Below are 21,334 nucleotides of genomic sequence, written 5' to 3'. Positions count from 1 at the left end.
TGAAATTTCAACCAATAATAAAAGAAATGCAAATAAATGATTTCTATTAATAAGGTATAAAAACAGTCCATCAAAAAGAAGATTTTTTGTTTACTAGTTGAATTGGTTTACCAGTTTCTTTATGAATTTTAAATCAATGACTGTAATTTAATCTTATAGATTTAATGTTTTTTATTAATTGACTTTACAATAAAGTCAAAAATGATAACCTTACTGTAGAATTTGCCTATTCGTAGTATGATTCCGCTTAGATATATTTGAGTTTTAATTTGTTATTTTTTTCCCTTTTATTTAAAAAAGAAATGGAAAATGTGCCCAAAATCTGTATGTCCGAGTGGTTAAGGAGACAGACTTGAAATCTGTTGGGTTCACCCGCGCAGGTTCAAATCCTGCTGCCGACGGTATCAGGCGTCTTTCCTTTTTCTAATTTCGTTTAAGATGGCAATTAGTTGTGCGCTACTGGTAAATGAACAACTTTTTTAAACTTCAAATATCAATGAAATCCTACCAATCGAATTTATTCTCTCTCTTTATATATGGATCTATATCTATGTTTAGATTTTGGTTTTTGATATAAAGAAGGATCGGATTTGAATTTAACACTTTGAATAAGGATACATGCATCAACTATTTGAATGTTAATCTACGTCCAAAAATTGAAATAAGAGAAAAAAAAGTGAATTCAAAATTAAAACTTTGATTAGTTTGATTGAGAGAATTTTTAAGTTGGAACCATATATCTCTTTGATGCATTCTTCTCACGTACCCATTTATTTTCTTGGAATTGTGTTTTGTTACATTATTGGTCAATTTCATTGATAGTTTCCTTTTTGAATTTATATTTGATATATAGACAATGTATAGTTTCTATACTTTGTAAGCTCATAAAATGCTATCACTTCATTAATGAATTAAATTAAAAATGTTTGGAGGCTTAAAATTAAATATTAATGATTTTCCTTTAAAAATACATAAATAATAATAAATTATTATGTTTTTATCTCCAACTCCCTCATAGTCATTCTTTTCTTGTTCATCTTTTGCTATCTCTCTCCAACTCCATCGACTTCTTCTCCTCTTCTCCTTCTTCGATAAATTAGATTTGGCAAAATTATACAACTTTAAGTGATATATTTTTTAAGTGATTTCTATATTTGAATTCTTATTCTTTTAATGAAAACCCAAATTCCCTTGTTTCAATAATTTCTCTCTCTTAGGATTTTAGAAAGACGCAGCCTTTTGGTTTGAATTCCTTTTCTTTCAACACAACGAAAAATCCTCTATCAAATTTCTCCCATCTCTTTTAGAGTTTCAATAATATCTCTCTCTTAAAATTTTAGAAAAAATTATTTTCGATGCTTAACCCTCATTTTATTAAACATATACAGTATCAATTTATATTTGATGTATAGAAGGTGTATAATACACTTTCCTGCCATTATAAACTACCATCTCATTATTAATGCAAAATTAAAATTTATAAGGATTTAATATTAAAAAAAATTTAATTACATTAAAAACGTAAAATCAAGTTTGTTTCTCTCTCAACTCATTCTTATAATGATTTATGGTTTTGTTGTTGCCCGAAACAGCTTATACATGCCAACTTCAATTCCCATTATTGGCAGTGATACAATGGGCAAGGTTTTCTGTGTTCGACAAGACACAGAAGGCGATAAGGTGGCTGGAAAAGAACCCATCGAGATTAAGCCTCGTTTGGTTTGGATTTGTTTCAGTTGGGGCAAGGATTTGCGTATATGTAAGATTGAGAAAACAGGGTTGTTAACAGGCAAAGCATGTTGCAGTGGATTTTCATGTCTTATACAGTGTTAAAAAGACAACGATTTTTAAGAGCCCATCGAATAAAAACAATTGTGATAGAGAGAGAGAGAAAAAAAACTGCTTTTATGTATTCTAAGGTTAGACAAATCTCCTTCGGTTTCAAGTTCAATGTTATCTCAGCTGTAAACAATTAAACCAACGATGGAAGCATCATCCTCGAGGACTACTACAAATATGTTGTTAAGAAGAAAATGAAATGATCCTTCAAGTTCTAAACATATAAGATCTGTATTCACTTGACAATTTCCACCACCAACACAACCATGAACCATTGTGAGATCGGGTTTTAAAGAAGAAAAGCAAAGGAAGAAGAGGAGATTGGCCGAGGGAGATATGAGTGAGAAATTTATGTTTTTATGTAAAAGTATGAATATTTATTTTTAAGTTGAAAAGTTTTAATTATGCTTTTTTAATGAGGTGACCGCTTATGTTGACCTAATAGTAGTGTGCATCAAATATAAAACCATAAAACAAAGAGAAGGCAACAACATTATGTTTGTTTAACCATAAATTAACTTGACACTGAACAACAAAATAACAACCTGGCCAATTAATGAAATAACAGAAGAAAACAGGGAAACTAATTTAGGTCCTACTCGTATACATTCACGAATATGACTTTCTGTGAATAAACGATGCAACTGAACAACAAAGCAAATTAAATTCAGGGAGAGAAGTTGCTTGGCCAGGTTTTCCCATCAAATGGCAGTCCGATATCGCTGCCAGCACCACTGCTGCTGCCTCCAAAATACTGGAAACGCGGCAGCCCTAACTCACTTACGGCAGAGCTTCTTCTTACGTCTCCACCAAAAGGGTGCAGTCCCAGCCCTATATCACCCCCAAAAGGGCCAAAACTGCTGCCTCCGATGCTACTCGCTCGAGACAGCCCCATGTCACTTACACCTGCACCCTGTTGTCCGAAACTCATAGGAGGCAGCCCCGTGTCAGCTGCACCACTGAAGCTGCCAGCAAATGAGTGTCCTGGCAGCCCCGGATCATCTGCAGCACTGCCAGCAAACGGGTGATATGGAAAGCCCACATCACTCCTTATGCTACTGCTGCCAGCAGATTGGTGTTCATTGTGGTTCATCATATCGATGAACCATGGGTCCCACAGCGAGGGTTCGGTTGGAGTCCTTCCGCTCCCACCATGGCCCGCGCTGCCACTGCCAATTTGGGCCGTTTCATTTATTGGAGGGCCTTGGGGAGGAAGAGGAAGATGTGGATGATGAGGGAAGCCTGCAGGTGCAAAAGGAACTAGTTGGAAAAACTCAATCCGCTTTCTAATGTCCTTGATCTTCTCTTCCACAAACCAAATCAGCCCATGCAGTTCACTGAGGTTAAGTTCATCAAGCTCCTTGCCTTGATTGATTTGATGCATGAGATGGGTCATCTCGACTTCCTTGTTCCTCCTTTGGCACTTCGTCAGTTGTTCTTGCGTCTTTGTACCATTTTCTCTGAGGTAGGTATCTTGGTTCATCATTTTCCTTTGCCGCTCCAACTCGGGCATGCTTTGGAACCGTGCAAGCAGTTGTTGCATCACGTCGTGTGACGGCCACACCACTGGCTCGGTTTCGTCCGGGCAATAGATGAGGACACAAGCATCGACACCGCATAGAGTGGTCAGCTCACTCACTTTCTTCAACAGGCCTAACCTCCTTTTCCTGAGGCTGGCTCTTCTGGCACTGTTATTCACTATCCATGCAAGCTTCGCCTTCTTTCTTGCCATGGTTATTGCTTGGCAAATGGCAGTCTCTCTTTTTCTTGAATTATATATTTCTAACAGGGGGTGAAGAAGAAAATTGGGTTGCCGGAATGGAAGCCAATGAGGTCTTTATATAGTGAGAGAGATGGGACAAATCATTTAAGTGCTGAGTTGGTAAACGAGGGTATCAAGGCTAATTTGGAGATTAAGAGAAGATTCTAAGATAACTGATGGTTGGTATGAGAATTGAATTTGTTGCTTAGTATGGTAAGATAATTCATCATTATTCAATGCTTTCTAATGTAATTTATCTGGACTAATATTGAAGACAATTGTATTCTTAAATGATTTGAATTTGTAATAATCATTAACCTTAAAACTTCTATTTCATTCACAATGTGTTGATTTTTATTCAAAATGTAATTTAATGATAAAAATTTGATAGAAACTTTAGTCTATTCACCTTAATTATTCATGAGAAAAAATATAAAACAATATGTTGATCAATTAATCAATCAATCTTCTGATTAAGAGAAGATCATATTATGTTCAATGATCATGATAGTAGAAAATTATCATGTGGAAAAGAGACATATTAACTAATCAAGCAATCGTTGGAGACACGTGTGAATTATCCACGATGAACATTATTATGCTCGTGTTTTAGAGTGGTAATATCACCATGTTTATAGGCTAGATCACGTCAGTTTTCATTATGATGTAATTTAATTAATAGTCAAATTTGACAAAAGATCTCGTTTGTCCACCTAACTCTAAGACAAAAAGATACGTTGATCAATCGATCAGTCTTATAAAATAATGGCATATTATTATGATTGATAAACATTATTCTATGACACGTTATACGATGGTGAAATATTATTGTAACTCAAAAGAGAGACAAATATGTTAGTTTAGGGCTTCGTTTGGTAATCGAAAAATAATTTATTGAAGAAAATTGATTTTTATAAAAACTATTTTACTACAAAATCTAATATTTTCTATTGTTTGGATAAATAAGCCAAAACATTTTCTGTTATTTGGAGTATCTTGTGAAAAATATTTTCCGCTATCACTTATCTTAAAAAATTTACTCTATCTTCAATATTTTCTATCAAGACACCATAAAAGTATCAATATTCGTTAATTATGTAAGACATCCAAAGCTTAATTTATAATATTAAAGATATTGTATATAAATAATAAAAAAAACTCAAAACATACTCTTAAAAAAAAACTCAAAACATACACATAGATATAAGTTATCATACCACATAATAAAGGCATTCTACATATATAATTAAAAACATCCAATCATCATCCAACAATAAACAAAAATTAATTATTTTTTACTCAATAATTATAATTGAGAATTACTATAAACAAAAATTGTTTTAAAATAAATATATTAATTAGGAAGCAACTGCTCAAACAACCCAAGATTGGAGTAAGGTAAAGTTCAAAGATTGAAAACTTATCCTTTCGTTTAATTTTAGCTTAGCCACATCGATTTGTCGTCAAGCTACTAATAGAGTTGACTATTTTGTGCAGCTATTAATACAGGAGATGAGGAGTTTAATTTTGTTTGATATTCGTACCTTTTTATCCTTTGTTGAAAAAAAAAGTCCACCAAGATGCAAAATAGACCTTAAACAAGATGGAATTAAAATAAAAGAGAATCAAATAGAATCATGAACAAGACAAACAAGATTTTTGTGTCTTAACATATCATGTCATGTAAACATAGAGTATTAAAAGTTATACAAGTAAATATGAACAAACACGATTAATTAAACGTGTCAAGATCTTAAATACGAACATGAATACATTTATTAAATGTGCAACATGGCAAGCCTAACATGTTTATGAAATGGATTGGGTTAAATTTTATAAAACATGACATGGTTTAAAATCCATTTGACAAAAAATCTCATTGGTCCACCTAACTCTAAGACAAAAAGGTATATCGATCAATTGATTAGTTGTCAAACCCTAACCTTTAATAAAAGGTTAAAATTGTAACTTAGCACGGTGAGCATAAAAAATTATGATTTCTTATGATGTTTTTGAACATTTGCAACCTAAAAATGGGTGTTTGGTTTGAAAGTTGGGAATTTTAGAGTATCAAATGCTGTGCTTTTAGTTTTGAAAATTGCATTCTAGATCAAAAGTATCAATACCTATTCATAACGTATCGATACTTGAAATCCAAAAATGCATATGATAAATGAAGTATCAATATTGGATGAACAAGTATCGGTACCTTCAAACCTAGAACAAAAGTATCGATAACTATATGAAAAGTGTCGATAACTCTAACGTAAATTGAAAAAAAAAAGGGAAAATAGACTTTTCTCTAATATTTTAAAGCCTTAAAACCCCTTGCTTTTCCCAAAATGGAAAATATCCTTTCTTTCTTAGCCCTTCTTTCTTCTCTTTACCGTCCACTCTCTCATATCATTCACAAGCATTTTTAAGCATTTAAAGGACATACCCAAGTTGAGATTTTGATTTTAAAGGTTTTTAGAGGTAAGATTTACTTGTTTTTTTAAAATTCTAAACTTTGAGTTTTGATTTCTAGAATTTATAGATCATTAAAATTCATTTTACTCTTTAAACCTTAGGTTTTGGAGTGGTTTTGGATACTTCCAAACTCCCCAAGGTAACATTGCTAATCCCTAACTAATTGTAGAATAACTCATAGTTAGGTTAGGTTTTTAGCTATTACTTCCGGATTTGAAGCTAAGTAATGGAGTTAGTGAAAGGATTAAAGGTTATTGATGAAGATTATGCCTAAATGTCATGACTTGTTGTCTAATGAGCCATGACCAATGCATAGACCTATGTGGATATGGCCCACTAGGTCCAAGTAAGCCTTAATCAACATGAGTGGGTTTGTCATCCATCGTAATCATACAACGTCCATATAGTATAATAAAATTCACAGGTAAATAAACCTCACCACATCATTATAGAACTTCTTGATATAATGTATGGAATTTCATGTATTCATTAACCACATAAGCACACCCCCACACCATGCTTGAAGAGGAGAAAAGCGGTACGTTCACCCAACTTGATCTTGTGGTATTTTTACCTTTGCTTCGGGATTTACAAGGGGAAAAGATGGCATGTTCGCCAATCTTGATCCTATGGTATTCTTACCCCTACACTGAACTTTTATAAAAAAAAGAGATGGTACATTCACCAATTTTGACCCTGTGGTATTTTTACCCCACACTAAGCTTAGATCAACATATCACATAATTAAACATCCACTCGAGATCCTACCAAGATCAAGCATCAAATAGTAAATCATGACATTCACATGAATCTTGAAATGGTGGAGACTTACTCATCCACTTTCACATTTCTCACATCTTGTGAGCATTATATCATCCACGTTCATATTCAATTGGGTGGATTTCTATTATCCCACCTAGGTCTTTATTTAGCTATGCACCAATCGTGTAACATACATCCAATCGAGGAGTATTTAATAGAAAACATTTGAAAGGCCTTGTCCCCCCTTGTTTGAAACTAATATGTAATAGAGATATTTACTTACATAATAGATTTGAAAACCTTGGCAAAATCATTTGTGCACAACCAATCAGATTTATCAATTTCATCACAGCTTTCAAATTATGCAAATAAAACTAGTTGATAAATCATGCTAACTTTACCATATAATATACTTAAAAGTGTGCATGCACTCACTTTTAAAAAGTCGATTTCTATCAGTACACGAAACTCTAGTCTAGCAAACTTCTTGGATTTTCCACTGTTCCTAAACATGCAACAATCAATACTTAGTCTAGAAATCGCATAATAATTGTTCTAGGCTATTTTCAAACTATTTGAGTTCTTCTAAAACTAATTTTCTAGAGTAAATTTACTACTCTTTAAATACCCATGTATTTTAAATCCATAAATTCATCATCCTTATCTTACGTGAGCTTTAATACTTAGGAAAATCACAAAAACCTTGAACCTTAGCAACCAATAGAAAAATCTGGCAGCCAAAACAACATATTTAGTTTTGGAAATTCACAATTTAATGGTTTCAAAGTTGACAAATACCTTTTTGCTCATAAAAACTTAAAACTAAGCTCAAAATCATCAAAAATGATGATTTGGAATAAAAATGGGTTAAAAGAGCTTTAGAGTTAAGGGTTTACCTTGCAAAAACAATTTAGGGTTGAAAACCTTAAAAAAATGTGACATAATTATAGGCTAGGGTGTGAAACTATATATTTACCGCTTTTATTTTTCTAAAATTGACAAAATGTGTCGATACATTGGATTTATGTATCGGTACATTCATTTCTGAAACAATTCTATCGATACATTTTGCTATGTATCGATAGATGTTCATCGAAACCTTTTTGAAAAGCATTCTATATAAAATTTATCGGTACATTGGGCCATGTATTGATAGATTAGCTTTTAGATGAAATCAATGGATACATTTGGATCATGTATCGATAGACTTTCTCCTATAGTCACAAATAAAGTCAAAAACTAGTCCATTGGAACTTTAATTCATGCCATACTTCATAAATCACCTTTAAACATCAAAACCTGAATTATACAAGTTAAAAACTTAGTTTAAATGTTCAAAACATGAAGCGTGTGTTTGGTGAAGGTTGATCATGTATCAAATACAAATAAACGTACCGAAAATAAATTTAAGATTAAATTACACCTCACCTTCTTAGGATCTCTTTCCATGCCGAATCGAGTACGAAATTAAATTACAAATAAAATATATATGTATGATCATATCAAATTTACTTTAATAATAAAGGTTGATGAATCCTTTGTTAAACCACCGATTTGCCTTCAAAAACTCAACCACCTCAGCCCGGTTGTTGCAAACTAAAGTTGTCCAAGGTATCCTTGTGCAGCCTCTACTGGTGATCCACACTAATGAATTAGAAAATCCTTTTTTAAGGATTGGAAGTGCTATGCCTTAACAATGTTTTGGCAAAGATGAGTTTTATAAACTCATAATCCACACAAAATTATGGGGCTGAAAAGGAATCAAGTGAATGAAAACTGTTTTTCTTCACACAAGGAACAACAAGAAAAAAAAGTTTCTAATCTGCCGTTCCTTTCTTTTTTAGCCTTTTCTCTCTCATTTTGTTTGGAGGCTATAGCGAGGTATTTATAACTTGGATTAATTTTAAACCCTAATTACAAAACTATTTTGTAATTGCATATTAATCCAATAATTTGAATAAATAATTTAATTTAAATAAATAATTTAATTAAGTCCTTAAGAAGCCCAATTAACTTAATTGTTTAATTTAATCAATTAGGCCAAATAACTTAATTAAACAATTTAATTAATTAGGCCCAATAACTTGATTAAACAAATTTAATCAATTAAGCCAATAACTTAATTGTTTAATTTAATCAATGAGGCCCAATAACTTAATTAAACAATTTGATCAATTAAGCCCAATAACTTGATTAAACAAATTTAATCAATTAGGCCCAATAACTTGATTAAACAAATTTAATCAATTAGGCACAACTTAATTAAACAATTTTAATCAAGTGCTTGAGAAGCTCATAACTTCTAATTTGATTAAGTCTAACTTAATCACCTCTCCCATTTCATTTTCAACATTTATTTTAGGTGTGTGACACATTAGGCTTCTAACATGTTGGCTATGAACTCAACATATAATTCTTAAGTCAATCTTAGAATTAGATAAATTTAAACTACTTTAAATTTATCATTAATCAAGTTAACTACCTAGAGTTCATAGACCAAGATTGGGATCTAGCAATCCGTCCTAGCCACCCAAATATTAGAAACGTCAAGATGGTTTGACTCAACCTTTTAGTGTAATCCATTCCTTCACCATATATCTCGAAGATGATAAGAGCGTGGTGCAGTGTCTACTCTTATTGATCTCCATATTCATTCTTAAAGTTTAATCAACAGCTTTATAAAGACTTATGAAACTCCTTTCATAGTCTTCAAGTTGCCTTTGCCAAGGACTTCAATAAGCTAATATCAACTAAGAACAGTTAGGATATATCCCTTGCATCATTTGGGGTGATGATTCCTATCTTGATCACTCATTTGCCTTTGCATGCTTCATGCTATACCCAAAAGCATCCCGTTTTGGCATCCTTGGTTAGGCACCCATAAGGATAAAATCAAATCATAGCACTCCACACATAAGACAACTTGGTGTCTCAAGTCTAGGAAGTATTTTCACAATTGACACATGAGAAGTATTGCATAGACACTTAAGTAAAATACCAAATGCACTTTTCAAGGTGGGTCATGTTCAGTGAACTTACTCTCCTAGGCAAGCACCTACATTCTAGTTCTAAGTATCTCTATACTTCAACTTATGAGATCGGTTCCTTACTTCTTAAGTAAGGAACATAGAATGTACCAGTCTCTAGGCATCATTGATGTCCAGTCTCAATGATACATTGACCAGGAGCATTTTTGAGATTATACTTTAATGCGTAAGAATTTCATAACTATAACCCATTACAGTTTCCTTGCAAGGCATATTAATCTCATGGACTTCATCCAATTAGACTTTATAACTTGTTATAATTGATATCTTATTGATGAAGAAAAACCTTTAATCATTCAATATGAATAATATTATTGCATGATTGGAATCAAGTCTTAACCAATTGTAATTGGCTGCAAGGCTCATCCCAACAGCATGCATGCTCACTTAAGGATTTTTCTTAACTTATATTTTGATTTAAGGTGGGATTTGACAATTAGAGAACATACATCCAAAATATGGAGTTCGTAACACTAACATCACTCATAATGATTTTAGGAAGATTGGTGATTAATCTTACCTTAGTGATTAATGAATTAGCTATTCATCATAACTAGATTTTCAAAAGATTAGATCTAGATTATTGGGTCACCAATTGGATGAAATTTGAGACTAGGAGACAAATATTGACATAAAAGATAAAATGATAATTACGCCTTTTGTCATTAGATGATTATGAGGGTTCACAACATAAGGTTTGCAATTTGACAATCAATATTAAATATTAAATATTAGATTATTTCTTGTAATTGTAGATAATCCAAGAGAGTAACCATGAATCTATGGTGAGTGATTTAATGGTTAACAAACTTGAATTATTTTAATAAGATTGAAAATAATTCTGATTTTATTAGAGCTTGGAATATCTACATCCAAATACATTCCCCACTTAGCTTCGTAAAATTCAATTTGTTTAAGGTGGAGTGCATGTATTTCTAATTACTTAAATTAATGACCAAATGGTAGCTTTATATGTTGTCTTAATTGAGACAAGAGTTATCTTAATTTAGACAAGAAAATATATTATCTTAATTAAGACAAGAGTTATTTTAATTTAGACAAGGATATATGTGTTGTCTAGAGTTGTTTTAAGTTAAGATAATGTTGTAGGACTCTTGTAAGAGTGAATCTAGACATCCATATTAATAAAATGGAGACTCCATGTTTGACTAGGACTGTTTTATTTTATTATTAATTCTTTTTAAATAAAGATGGAGAATAATAAAATAATTATTCAATAAGTAGTCTTATTTTATCATGGACTCTAAATTATAATTAAAGAATTAAATTGTTTATATTTTATTTATAATTTTGAAAATTTTGGAGCATTTATGATACATCCATAACTCTAAATGAATGGTCAAAATTGATTTAGACAAGAGTTTTTAATATTGATTAAACTTTTTTAATCAAGAAATCTTATAAAAGTGGGGTGAGAAATTTATTTTTTACAAGGTAATATAACTTAGCCGAATCTCTCCTCTATTGCAAGCTATATTGGCTGAACCTCTCTTCCACCATTGAAGCCCGAACCTCTCTCTTCCTTTCTCCCATCTCTTGGCCATTTTTTTGAGTCCTCTCACCAAGCAAATTAGCCTAAAATTCTAGGAAGAAAAGAGAGGAAAGATTAGCTACCATATTGATTTTTTGCATTCCATACCTAGTTCACTCAAGGTTTAAGTTGAAAGCCATTTTTGAAGAATAAATGGTAAGTCAATTTGGTTGAGAAATCAAATCTTTGTTGTGATGATGAATTTGTTAGATTTGGATCGTAGTGTACGCTTGTGATTGAGTAACCTATGGATTTCAAAAATATTCTAACTATGGAAGCAACTTATCCAATTTACACGAGCAGAAATTCACAATCATACATTATGTAAATCAAATAATAATCATATCAATATAAAAGAATCAAAAGTAAGAGATATACCTACTCCGTGCTAGGAATATATTTGATTCTTCTCTCTTAGTGAATTATAGTAAAATTCACCACCACACCAATGGTGGAAATTCTTAACCAATTTGAATTACCACTTATTTTTCAAATTTTTTAATCTCCAACCTAAAGTAGGCTAGGTGTGGAATACTTTTTAAGATGGTAACTAGATAGTGTTCTCTTAATTTCTTCTATGGTAATTTTTTTTTTGCATGAAGCTTGTAGAAAATTGTTAGAGCAAGAAGAAAACTTAGAGAGAGATATGAAGTTTTTCTATCTCAAAAAGGGTGGCTAGGGTTTTGGCCAAAATTACATATTTATAATATGATTTTCAACCCTATAAAGATAAGAGAGATAGTTTTCTCTTAATACTCCTTTTAATTTAATTAATTAAAATTAAATTAATATTTGCCACCCATAATTATAATTAACTAATAATTTATTTATTTATTTATAATTGTTGGTCCATGTCTGATTAGGATTATTCTATTTTATTAGTATCCATCTTCAATTAAATAGAATTAATAATAAAATAAAAAATTCTAATCATGCGTGGAGTAATATAATTATCTCATAATTATAATTAATTACAAACAAAGAATTAACAATTTTAATTCTTATATTTGTAATTATATATCCTCCATTATTATTTTTATTTATAAGTCAATAACTATGTTAATAAATATTTTTTATAAAAAAATTTCTATATTAAGATAATTTTGACTTACTAAAAATAATATGGTTAAGAAAACTCGTCTCAATTATCCTGCCTATGCTCGTGTTCATAATTAAGACATTACATGCATCTTATCTAAATTAATCTAAACCCACAAGACTTGAGCAAGCCTCAAAAATTCAATTCACACAACAAATAGCTAAGAGTTTTTCGGATCTAAATATTCGTAAAATAACTTAAATTCAAATACATATAAGTTACTCTTTGGCACATAGTTAATACATCAACCTTTTTAATAATATTCATAAGGCCATACATTGGCCATCAAAGCGGGCTCATACCTTACAAGCTTTAGACAAATTTGAATGGCAACATTGTGCTTACATGCATCATAAGCTAAACCAAAATCCAAAATCTAAAAGTGGAAGGTAATGCATCATAGACTCAATGGAGAAGATATATCAGTCCGAGAATGCCTACTAGATGCCAAAATTGATCTGTCCAAGGATGACACTAACCACACCTTGTTTAGTGGTCTATTTATCTACACAAGGTACAGCAAAATGGGTGAGTCATCTAGACTCAATGAAGGGTGTAGATAAATAAAATATATTAGTGCCAATAACACATGTACATATTGCATTATCTATACAAACAAGTATTCTCATCAAACATCTCCAACATTAAGGGCATATCATTCATCCCTAAAGATATTCAACAAATCTCACAAATCATGCTTACACTACTATATTTCCACAAACATTAGGTGCAAATGAATCAAATCACGCTCAGAGTCAAAACATCCAATAGAGAACAAATCACACTTAGTGCTGAGGTATTTGGCGAAGAATAAAATTCATCATTTGGAGATATTTGATAGATGGCATTAAAGCAGTGCAGGTGGGAATCACAGGCGAGAATTATACTACCCTCCCTACTTACGAGCATCACTGCAAGCACAAAACATAGTCACAAGGTATAGGGCTCCACTCAATTCTCAGATTAAATCAACGTCTGAAATTCTCATCATCAGACGGAAACACAAATCCACAAATATGACCATCATGACTTTGATTTCATATATATATTGTTCAAATCATAGATTACCCTTAGTGAGCTTTAGACATTAATTAGCTCAATATCATTCCTAAGTGTTCTTAATCTTTCGAGATGTTAATTGTCTTAAGTAAACTACTCTCAAACATTCATCATGTTCATTAGATCTCCTAGTCTAGGCTCCAACATATTCCACTATGCAACTTGCACGTAGGCACACACATACGCTTCACATATAATCACATATACATAGTTCTCTAGCTTAGGTATATTCATCTAGGCATACATTCATAATTCTAGTACCATGGCAGTGCATTATTTAATGCATGATGCATTACATGCATTTATACAAATAAAACCCACTAATTGATAGCCAAAGGTAGTCCCACAACCAAGCTCAACTTTATTGCCTTCAACTATTTTCTAGCTCACTAACGCATTAATAACTTTAATTTTCCTGTAAACAAATCAAAACCTAAATTATTTCCCAGCTTATGAAAGTTTTTAGCATTTCAAACTAGGCTTTATTCTCACTACTCATAGTTATAAAATCTAGGTTTCAAATATTAAGTTCCATAGCTTAAATCCTTACCTTCAATGCTGAGTTGCCCAAATCTCAACTCTAAAATTCCAACAAACTCAATGGAATAATCACCCAAAGCTAGAGCACATAGATTTCTAAATTATTAACTAATTAAATCAAAAGCTAATTGGTAAAAAGGTGTAATATTACCTCAGTAATGGTTTCCCAAGCTCTAATCCACTTTAAATGAGCTCCAAATCCCATTTGGGAGTTAAGGTTTCAAAAGGTTGAGAGTGGGGATAGTTTCTTTTTTATTTTGAAATGGGCAAATGGCCCGAATGCCTTTTATCTTTACACTTTCGAGCGGATCTATCGATAGATGGGAGGCATCTATTGATTTGTTGCATCTATCGATAGATAGTGTACTAGATCCCTTCACATTTCCCTTATTTAGTAATCTATCGATAGATTCTGCAGATTTATCGATAAATGCTTTTCAGGTCCTTTCATATTTGTTTTGTGTAGTCATCTATACATAGATTCCACGGATCTAACAATAGTTTTTGTCCTACATGCATTATTTGGTTCTCGAGTGGACATCTACCGATAGTCAAGGTAAATCTATTGATATATGTTCATCCAAATTGCCTTCCCAAGCCTTCTATCTTGCATTTATTGATAGATGTAAAACATTTATCGATGGATCATGCCTAAATTTTAGATTTTCATTTCTTTAAGTCCCCAAACTCACTTGTTTCGGCACCTAGTTTATTTCCATCCAATATCCATATCTTAAACATTCATATAACTCAAAATTCTTTAAACATACACTTAAATATAAAATTAAATCTCCATTTACACCTCAAATTCAAGATTTATCAGACATTTCTCTAAGATTTTGTCTAAGTGCCATAAGGCATGCATCCATATACTCAACATATCTTTAAAATCCTCAAACACGCAATAATTTTATAATCACTCTCAATACACTTGGACATATTCTCAAACCTCTAAGCATATACATCAAAATTCAAATAAACTTTTTAAATAAATTAGTCAATATATTTCCATAATCCATAATCAAAGTTAGGGGGTGTTATGTTCTCTCCTCTTCATAGAAAATTCATCTTCAAATTTTAAATCAAACACCATAAGCTAAATTGTATCTTAAACCTCAAAAGGATGCAGATATTTTGCTTGCATCCTATTCTTTAGTTCCCATGGTTCTTCCTTGACTGAATGGCTTTGCCAAAATACTTTCACCATTGCAATGTCTTTGGAGCAAAGTCGTTTCACTTGTTGATCTAATATGGTTATAAGTTGTTCTTCATAAGTAAGTCCGTTTTGCAACTGAACTTCATCATATTGAATCACATGTAAAGGATTGGGAACACATTTCCTAAGCATGGAAACATAGAAAATTGGATATACATCAGACAAATTTGGTGGTAATGCCAAATGGTAAGCAACAATGCCCATGTGTATTAGCACCTCAAACTGTCTGATGTATTTAGGGCTCAATTTCCCCTTTTTCTCGAATCTCTTAACTCCATTGGTTAATGAAACCTTTAAAAACACAGAATTTCTAACTCTGAACTCTAAAGGTTTTCGCCTATTATCGACATATGATTTCTATCGACTTTGAGCTTTCAGCATCTTTTGTCGAATTACATGAACACCTCGTTTAGCTTCTTAGACCAGCTTTGGCCCTAAAAGCTTTTATTCTCCTACCTTAATCCAACCCATAGGCTCTTTGCATTTATGTTCATATAAGGCTTTGTACAATGTCATACCAATAGTGGCTTAATAGCTATTGTTATAAGCAAACTAGACCAAAGGCAAGTAATGATCCTATGAGACTCTAAAATCGAGCATGATTGTTCTCAACATATCCTCAAGCATCCAAATGGTGCGCTTGGATTGGCCGTTTATTTGTGGATGTAAGACAGTGCTTAAATCCAATCTTGTGCTTAAAGCCTCTTGCAATCTCCTCAAAAACTTACTAGTGAACTACAATCCTTTATCGAACACTATTGTTATCAGAACACCATATAGCCTCACAAGCTCATTAATATAAATTTGGGCATATCGAGCAGCTTTATACTTAGTCTTAACCGACAAAAATTGAGCTAACTTAGTTAGCTAATCAATTATCACCCAAATTGCATTGTGGTAGCCTCGAGCCAATGGTAAACTCATCACAAAGTCCATGGCTACATGTTCCCACTTCCACTTCGGTATTGGGAGCAGTTGTAGCAGTCTTAAAGGTCTTTGATGTTTAGCTTTCATTTGTTGACAAACCAAACTTTTGGAGACATACTTAATTATGTCTTTCTTTAACCTTAGCCATTAGTAAACAAATTTCAAATCGTGATACATCTTAGTGGCTCTTGAGTGTATTGCAAAGGCTGCAACATGAGCCTTTTCTAATATCTTATCTCTTAAACCATCCAAATTCTGCACATAAATTTGTGATGGATACTTAAGGAAACCATCAGTGCTGTAAACCAAGTCTCAAGCTTTTTCTTCGCTCATGTCTCTAAAGATTTTCACTAAGAATTTACTCTGATCTTAGGTCTCTTTAATCCAATCTAAAATCATTGGTCAGACTCTAAAATGTGCCATTGAGGTGTTTGAATCATTATCCTCAAAATGAACACCCATATTGCCAAGATCATATAAACTTTGCACCAAGGATCATTTTTACACTATCACATGTTTTAAACGCCCCTTCAACTTCAGGCTCAAGGCATCCGCCACCACATTCTCTTTGCTAGGATGGTGGAATATGGTGTTGTCATAGTCTTTCAACAACTCTAACCACTTACATGCTTTAGATTCAAATTTCACTACTGAATTATATACTTCAAGCTCTTGTGATTAGTATATATTTCACAAGTCTCTCCATACAGATAATGCCTCCAAATTTTAAGGCGAATACAATCATTGTCATCTCTAGATCATGCATGGGGTAGTAGTTTTGCTCATGTCTCTTAAGTTGTTGAGAGGCATCAGCTATAACTTTTTCATGTTGCATCAATATAAAGCCCAATCCAATCCGTGATGCATCGCAGTACACAGTATAGCCTCTAAATCTACATGGTAGCCTTGATGCGGGCAAAAAAGTGAGATAGGCTTTAAGTTTTTAAAAACTTACCTCACATGCATCAGACTAATCAAATTTAACTCTCTTTGTAGTTAATCTTGTCAAAGGAGATGCAATCTTAGAAAATTCTTGTACAAAGGATTTGTAATAACTAGCTAGTGCCAGAAAACTTTTAACTTCCATAACAAATGTTGGATTTGGCCAATTCTCCACAAAACTCTACCTTATTGGAATTGACTTGCACCCCTTGTTCAGACATGTGTCCCAAGAAACTAACATTATTTAGCCAAAATTCACACTTTGAAATCCTAGCATATAGTTGATGCTCTCAAGCATCTAAAGCACAATTCTTAAGTGTTGCGCATGTTTTTCTGGGCTCTTAGAATACTCCAATATGTCATCTATAAAAACGACCATAATCTATCCAAATAAGCCCAAAATATTTTATTAATCAAATCCATAAAGATTGCAAGGGCATTAGTGAGTCCAAATGATATCATTAAGAACTCATAATGCTTGTAATGTGTATGAAATGCTATCTTGGGTGTATCACTTTCCTAAATGCTTAATTGGTGATACCTAGAGTGTAAGTTAATCTTAGAAAAGTGCACTGTACTCTGCAATTGATCAAACAAATCTTCTACTCTTGGGAGTAGATACTTATTCTTTATGGTGACTTTATTAAGTTGCCGATAGTCAATACACAACTGAAGACTACCATTTTTCTTTTTCACAAATAGCATCAGAGCTCCCCAAGACTAAAACACTTGGGCGAATGAAACCATTGTTTAACAAATCCTCAAGTTATTGCTTAAGTTCCCTTAACTTAACTAGATCCATTCGATAGGGAGGTATAGAGATTAGCATCATATTTGAAATCAAGTTAATGTAAACTCCTTGACTAGCGGCCATAATTGACACAACTTTCATAGACATCAGATTGTTATGTCCATAAATTACAAATGAAGGTTCTCTCGAAAATTTAAACTTCACAAGTTTATTGTGGCAATCCACTTTAGCAAATAGAATGTTAACTAGCCCATCCCCAAGATTACATCAAAATCCAAGGTTAGCAGTAACACCAAGTCCTCTAAAGTGTCTTTGTCCTTAATGCGAACCATATAGTACTTATACACATATGCTACCACAAATACTTCCTTTGAGGAAGTAGTCATAATCAAGTGTTCTTTCATATTACAACAAAATCTATCCAACTTTTGTCACAACCCCAATCTGGGGGTCCGTGACCAACGCGCTAGTCTAGCAGGAAATCCCACTAGACCTGAGTAAGCCTTAAAATTCAAAATCATATAACTCAAATGCCAATGGATTTATAATCAAATATTCGTAACATTTTTAAATATATTACATTATCCTTAGCTCACAATCCATACAATTATACATAAAGCCATACATCGGCCATCAAATTGGGTTCATAAATAATAACCCTTATATAAAAATTCATATGGCACATCATGCTTAACATATTTCACCAACTAATCAAACTAGAAGGTGGAAGGCCCACACATACTCTGCGGAGTGACACGTTGGGAGGGTGACCTACTGAATGCTAATTACATGTTTATCCAATCGATAACACTTGCCACATGACCTCATAACTTCTTTTATCTACACATGGTACAATAGAGGGGTGAGCCATTTAATATTCAGTGAAGGTAGCTATCATTGCATAATATTTCATATATATATTATATCTAGGCCTATCTAGCCATAATATATTTATATTCAAACATCTCCAATTCATAAGTGTGAAGATCATCCTAATATCCTACATGCACAATTTATCACAGTCAAACTCACTAGATCACATATTACGGCATATCATATCCACAAATTTTGAAGTTTTATGTCCTCACAGCAAATCATATCAATTCAAAGCTCATCTTTAAATCATATCAACAAACTAGGCTTTATAGGCACACCTTAGTTACTCAGCCCAACCTCAAATCTCATTTACAAATAGTTGCTTATGCTGAAGCATTCTATCAAATATCATTCATAGTCAATCACCATAATTTCATATTCAAATCAGATTATGTTATCTTTGATGCATGTTATTGTAATCAAATAGAATCAAATGAGTGGTCTTGCCTTAGACACAGTCAAATCATGCACGATGGCCAATTAGTAGAGAAACAGATCAAGAGTAGGGTAAAATAGTTGAGCGGAGAACAAATCATGCACATGTCAAAGTAACAGGTGAAGAACAAATCACCTACAACTTCAAAGCAGTTGATGGAGAAACAGATTATTGATTGGAGTAATCTTTTGACCTTGGCATCACTCGGAGTAATCTCAATGAGTGGGCATCAAAGCACTGCAGGCAAGAATCACAGGCAGGATTAGTGCCACCATCCCTACTTACCACCATTCTTGCAAGCATGCACATAGTCACAAGGCGTGGGACTCCACTCCACCTTAAGTCAAATCAATGTCTGGAATTCATTACTCAGATGGAACATAAGTCCACAAATCAGGCCATTTTACTTATGACATTCCACATGTTCACATCAAATCATATTCAAATTCATCGAGCTTCAGTCATCTCTAAGCTCGGTACAATACTAATTGCCTTCAAATTTCTAAGGCATCACTAAACAAGACATAATCAATCTTTAGTTCCTCATGCTCATAACCACATATGGGTATTAATCATATTTAGTCATATCAATCATGGCTTAACAGCCTTATGCATATCATCAAATCAACCACAAATACGTGGGCATTCATGCGCAGATCATGTTTATAGGCAATTAAGGCCCTATGGACCCACATATTCAATATCACTCAATTGAGTGCCATTAACCCCAAATACACATCATGCACATATACCTAATTGGCTAGTCCATTTATCATAATTTGGCACAATCATTAATTCATAATTCATATCACATCATGGGTAGGTCTTTTACTCTAGGTCCTACATACCATGAGTCCCAACACAATGCCACTTTATGGCTCACCACAAATCGCATAAACACAAATTTCCTATTTCGGATAACTCATTAGCCTAGGCATCCTTATCTAGGCACATAATTCATAATTGTTCTCTACCATAGGCACATACCTCTAGGAAAATATACATATTCACATACACATATATACATATACATATCAATTTCATTAGCCTAGGTAGTCTCATCTAGGCATACTCACAGTATTTAAGTACCATACCAGTGCACATATTGTGTGAAATGCGTCACGCGCATTTAATTAAATCTCACTCACTTTGATAATCAAAGGTACCCTACAATCAAGCTCAATCTTTAGCGTTTAGCTATCCTCTAGCTCATAAACACATAAATAGCCTCCATTCTCTTCTTAGACACATCAAAACAATACAAAATTATCTATTTCCTAGCTTTCAAAAATATTCGAGCTTTTCATAAATACCCAAATCCAATATATACGCTCAATCTTCCAACAAATGAGCTAAACCTTTACCTTAAAAGCTAGGTTGCCCAAATATAGGCTTTAAATCTCTAATAAACTCAAGAAGAGAGAGTTTGACCAAATCTAAAAATATTTAGATCCAAGGTTATTAATCGATTAAATTGAAAATCAATCGGTAAAAATGTGTAATCTTACCTCCAGATTGTTTCCCAAGCTTGGATATAGCTCAAATGGGCTCCAAATGACAGTTGTGGGCATAGGGTTTCGTATAAGGTAGAGAGAGAATGAGAGAAAGAGTTGAGAAAGAATGGGGCAAAAATGGCCTTGAAACCTTTTTTTTATTTTTGCCTTTCCTCTTTGATGTTTCGATACATTTGGCAATGTATCGATGCATCTACCTTAATTTTGAATAAATGTCTTGATACATTTTGGAGCAAAATGGTCTCGGGTGCTCTTTGCTTCAAATGTGTCGATACATATTCATTTTTAGCCCAATTTATCGATACATTCTTGAATGTATTGATACAATTCCTACTGTAGGCCTTGCATTGTTCATCCTATCATGAATGTATCAATACATTTGGCAATGTATCAATACATCTGCCTTAATTTTGAATAAATGTCTCAATACATTGAGGCAATGTATCGATACATTTTGGAGCAGAATGGTCGCGAGTGATTTTTGCTTCAAATGTATCGATACATATTCATTTTTAGCCCAATTTATCAATACATTCTTGAATG

At 32.8% G+C, this 21,334-nt stretch overlaps 1 protein-coding gene and 1 non-coding gene across 2 annotated transcripts; one reads left to right on the top strand and one right to left on the bottom strand.

The window, feature by feature from the left end:
* The first annotated feature begins 320 nt into the window (after nt 1–320).
* Nucleotides 321–401, top strand: TRNAS-UGA (transfer RNA serine (anticodon UGA)). Its single transcript has one exon. It is a non-coding gene; the product is annotated as a tRNA-Ser (tRNA).
* Nucleotides 402–2,506: 2,105 nt separating this feature from the next.
* Nucleotides 2,507–3,571, bottom strand: LOC110420892 (uncharacterized). Its single transcript, XM_021434282.1, has one exon. The coding sequence runs from the start codon at nt 3,569–3,571 to the stop codon at nt 2,507–2,509; it is 1,065 nt and encodes a 354-aa protein (XP_021289957.1).
* Nucleotides 3,572–21,334: the final 17,763 nt, after the last annotated feature.

Source organism: Theobroma umbraticum, unplaced genomic scaffold (assembly GCF_002168275.2).
Source record: "Theobroma umbraticum cultivar Fairchild unplaced genomic scaffold, ASM216827v3 scaffold_86.0, whole genome shotgun sequence".
Classification (NCBI taxonomy): domain Eukaryota; kingdom Viridiplantae; phylum Streptophyta; class Magnoliopsida; order Malvales; family Malvaceae; genus Theobroma; species Theobroma umbraticum.
Note: the sequence above shows the minus strand (reverse complement) of the source record. Positions and strands in the feature narration are given on the sequence as shown.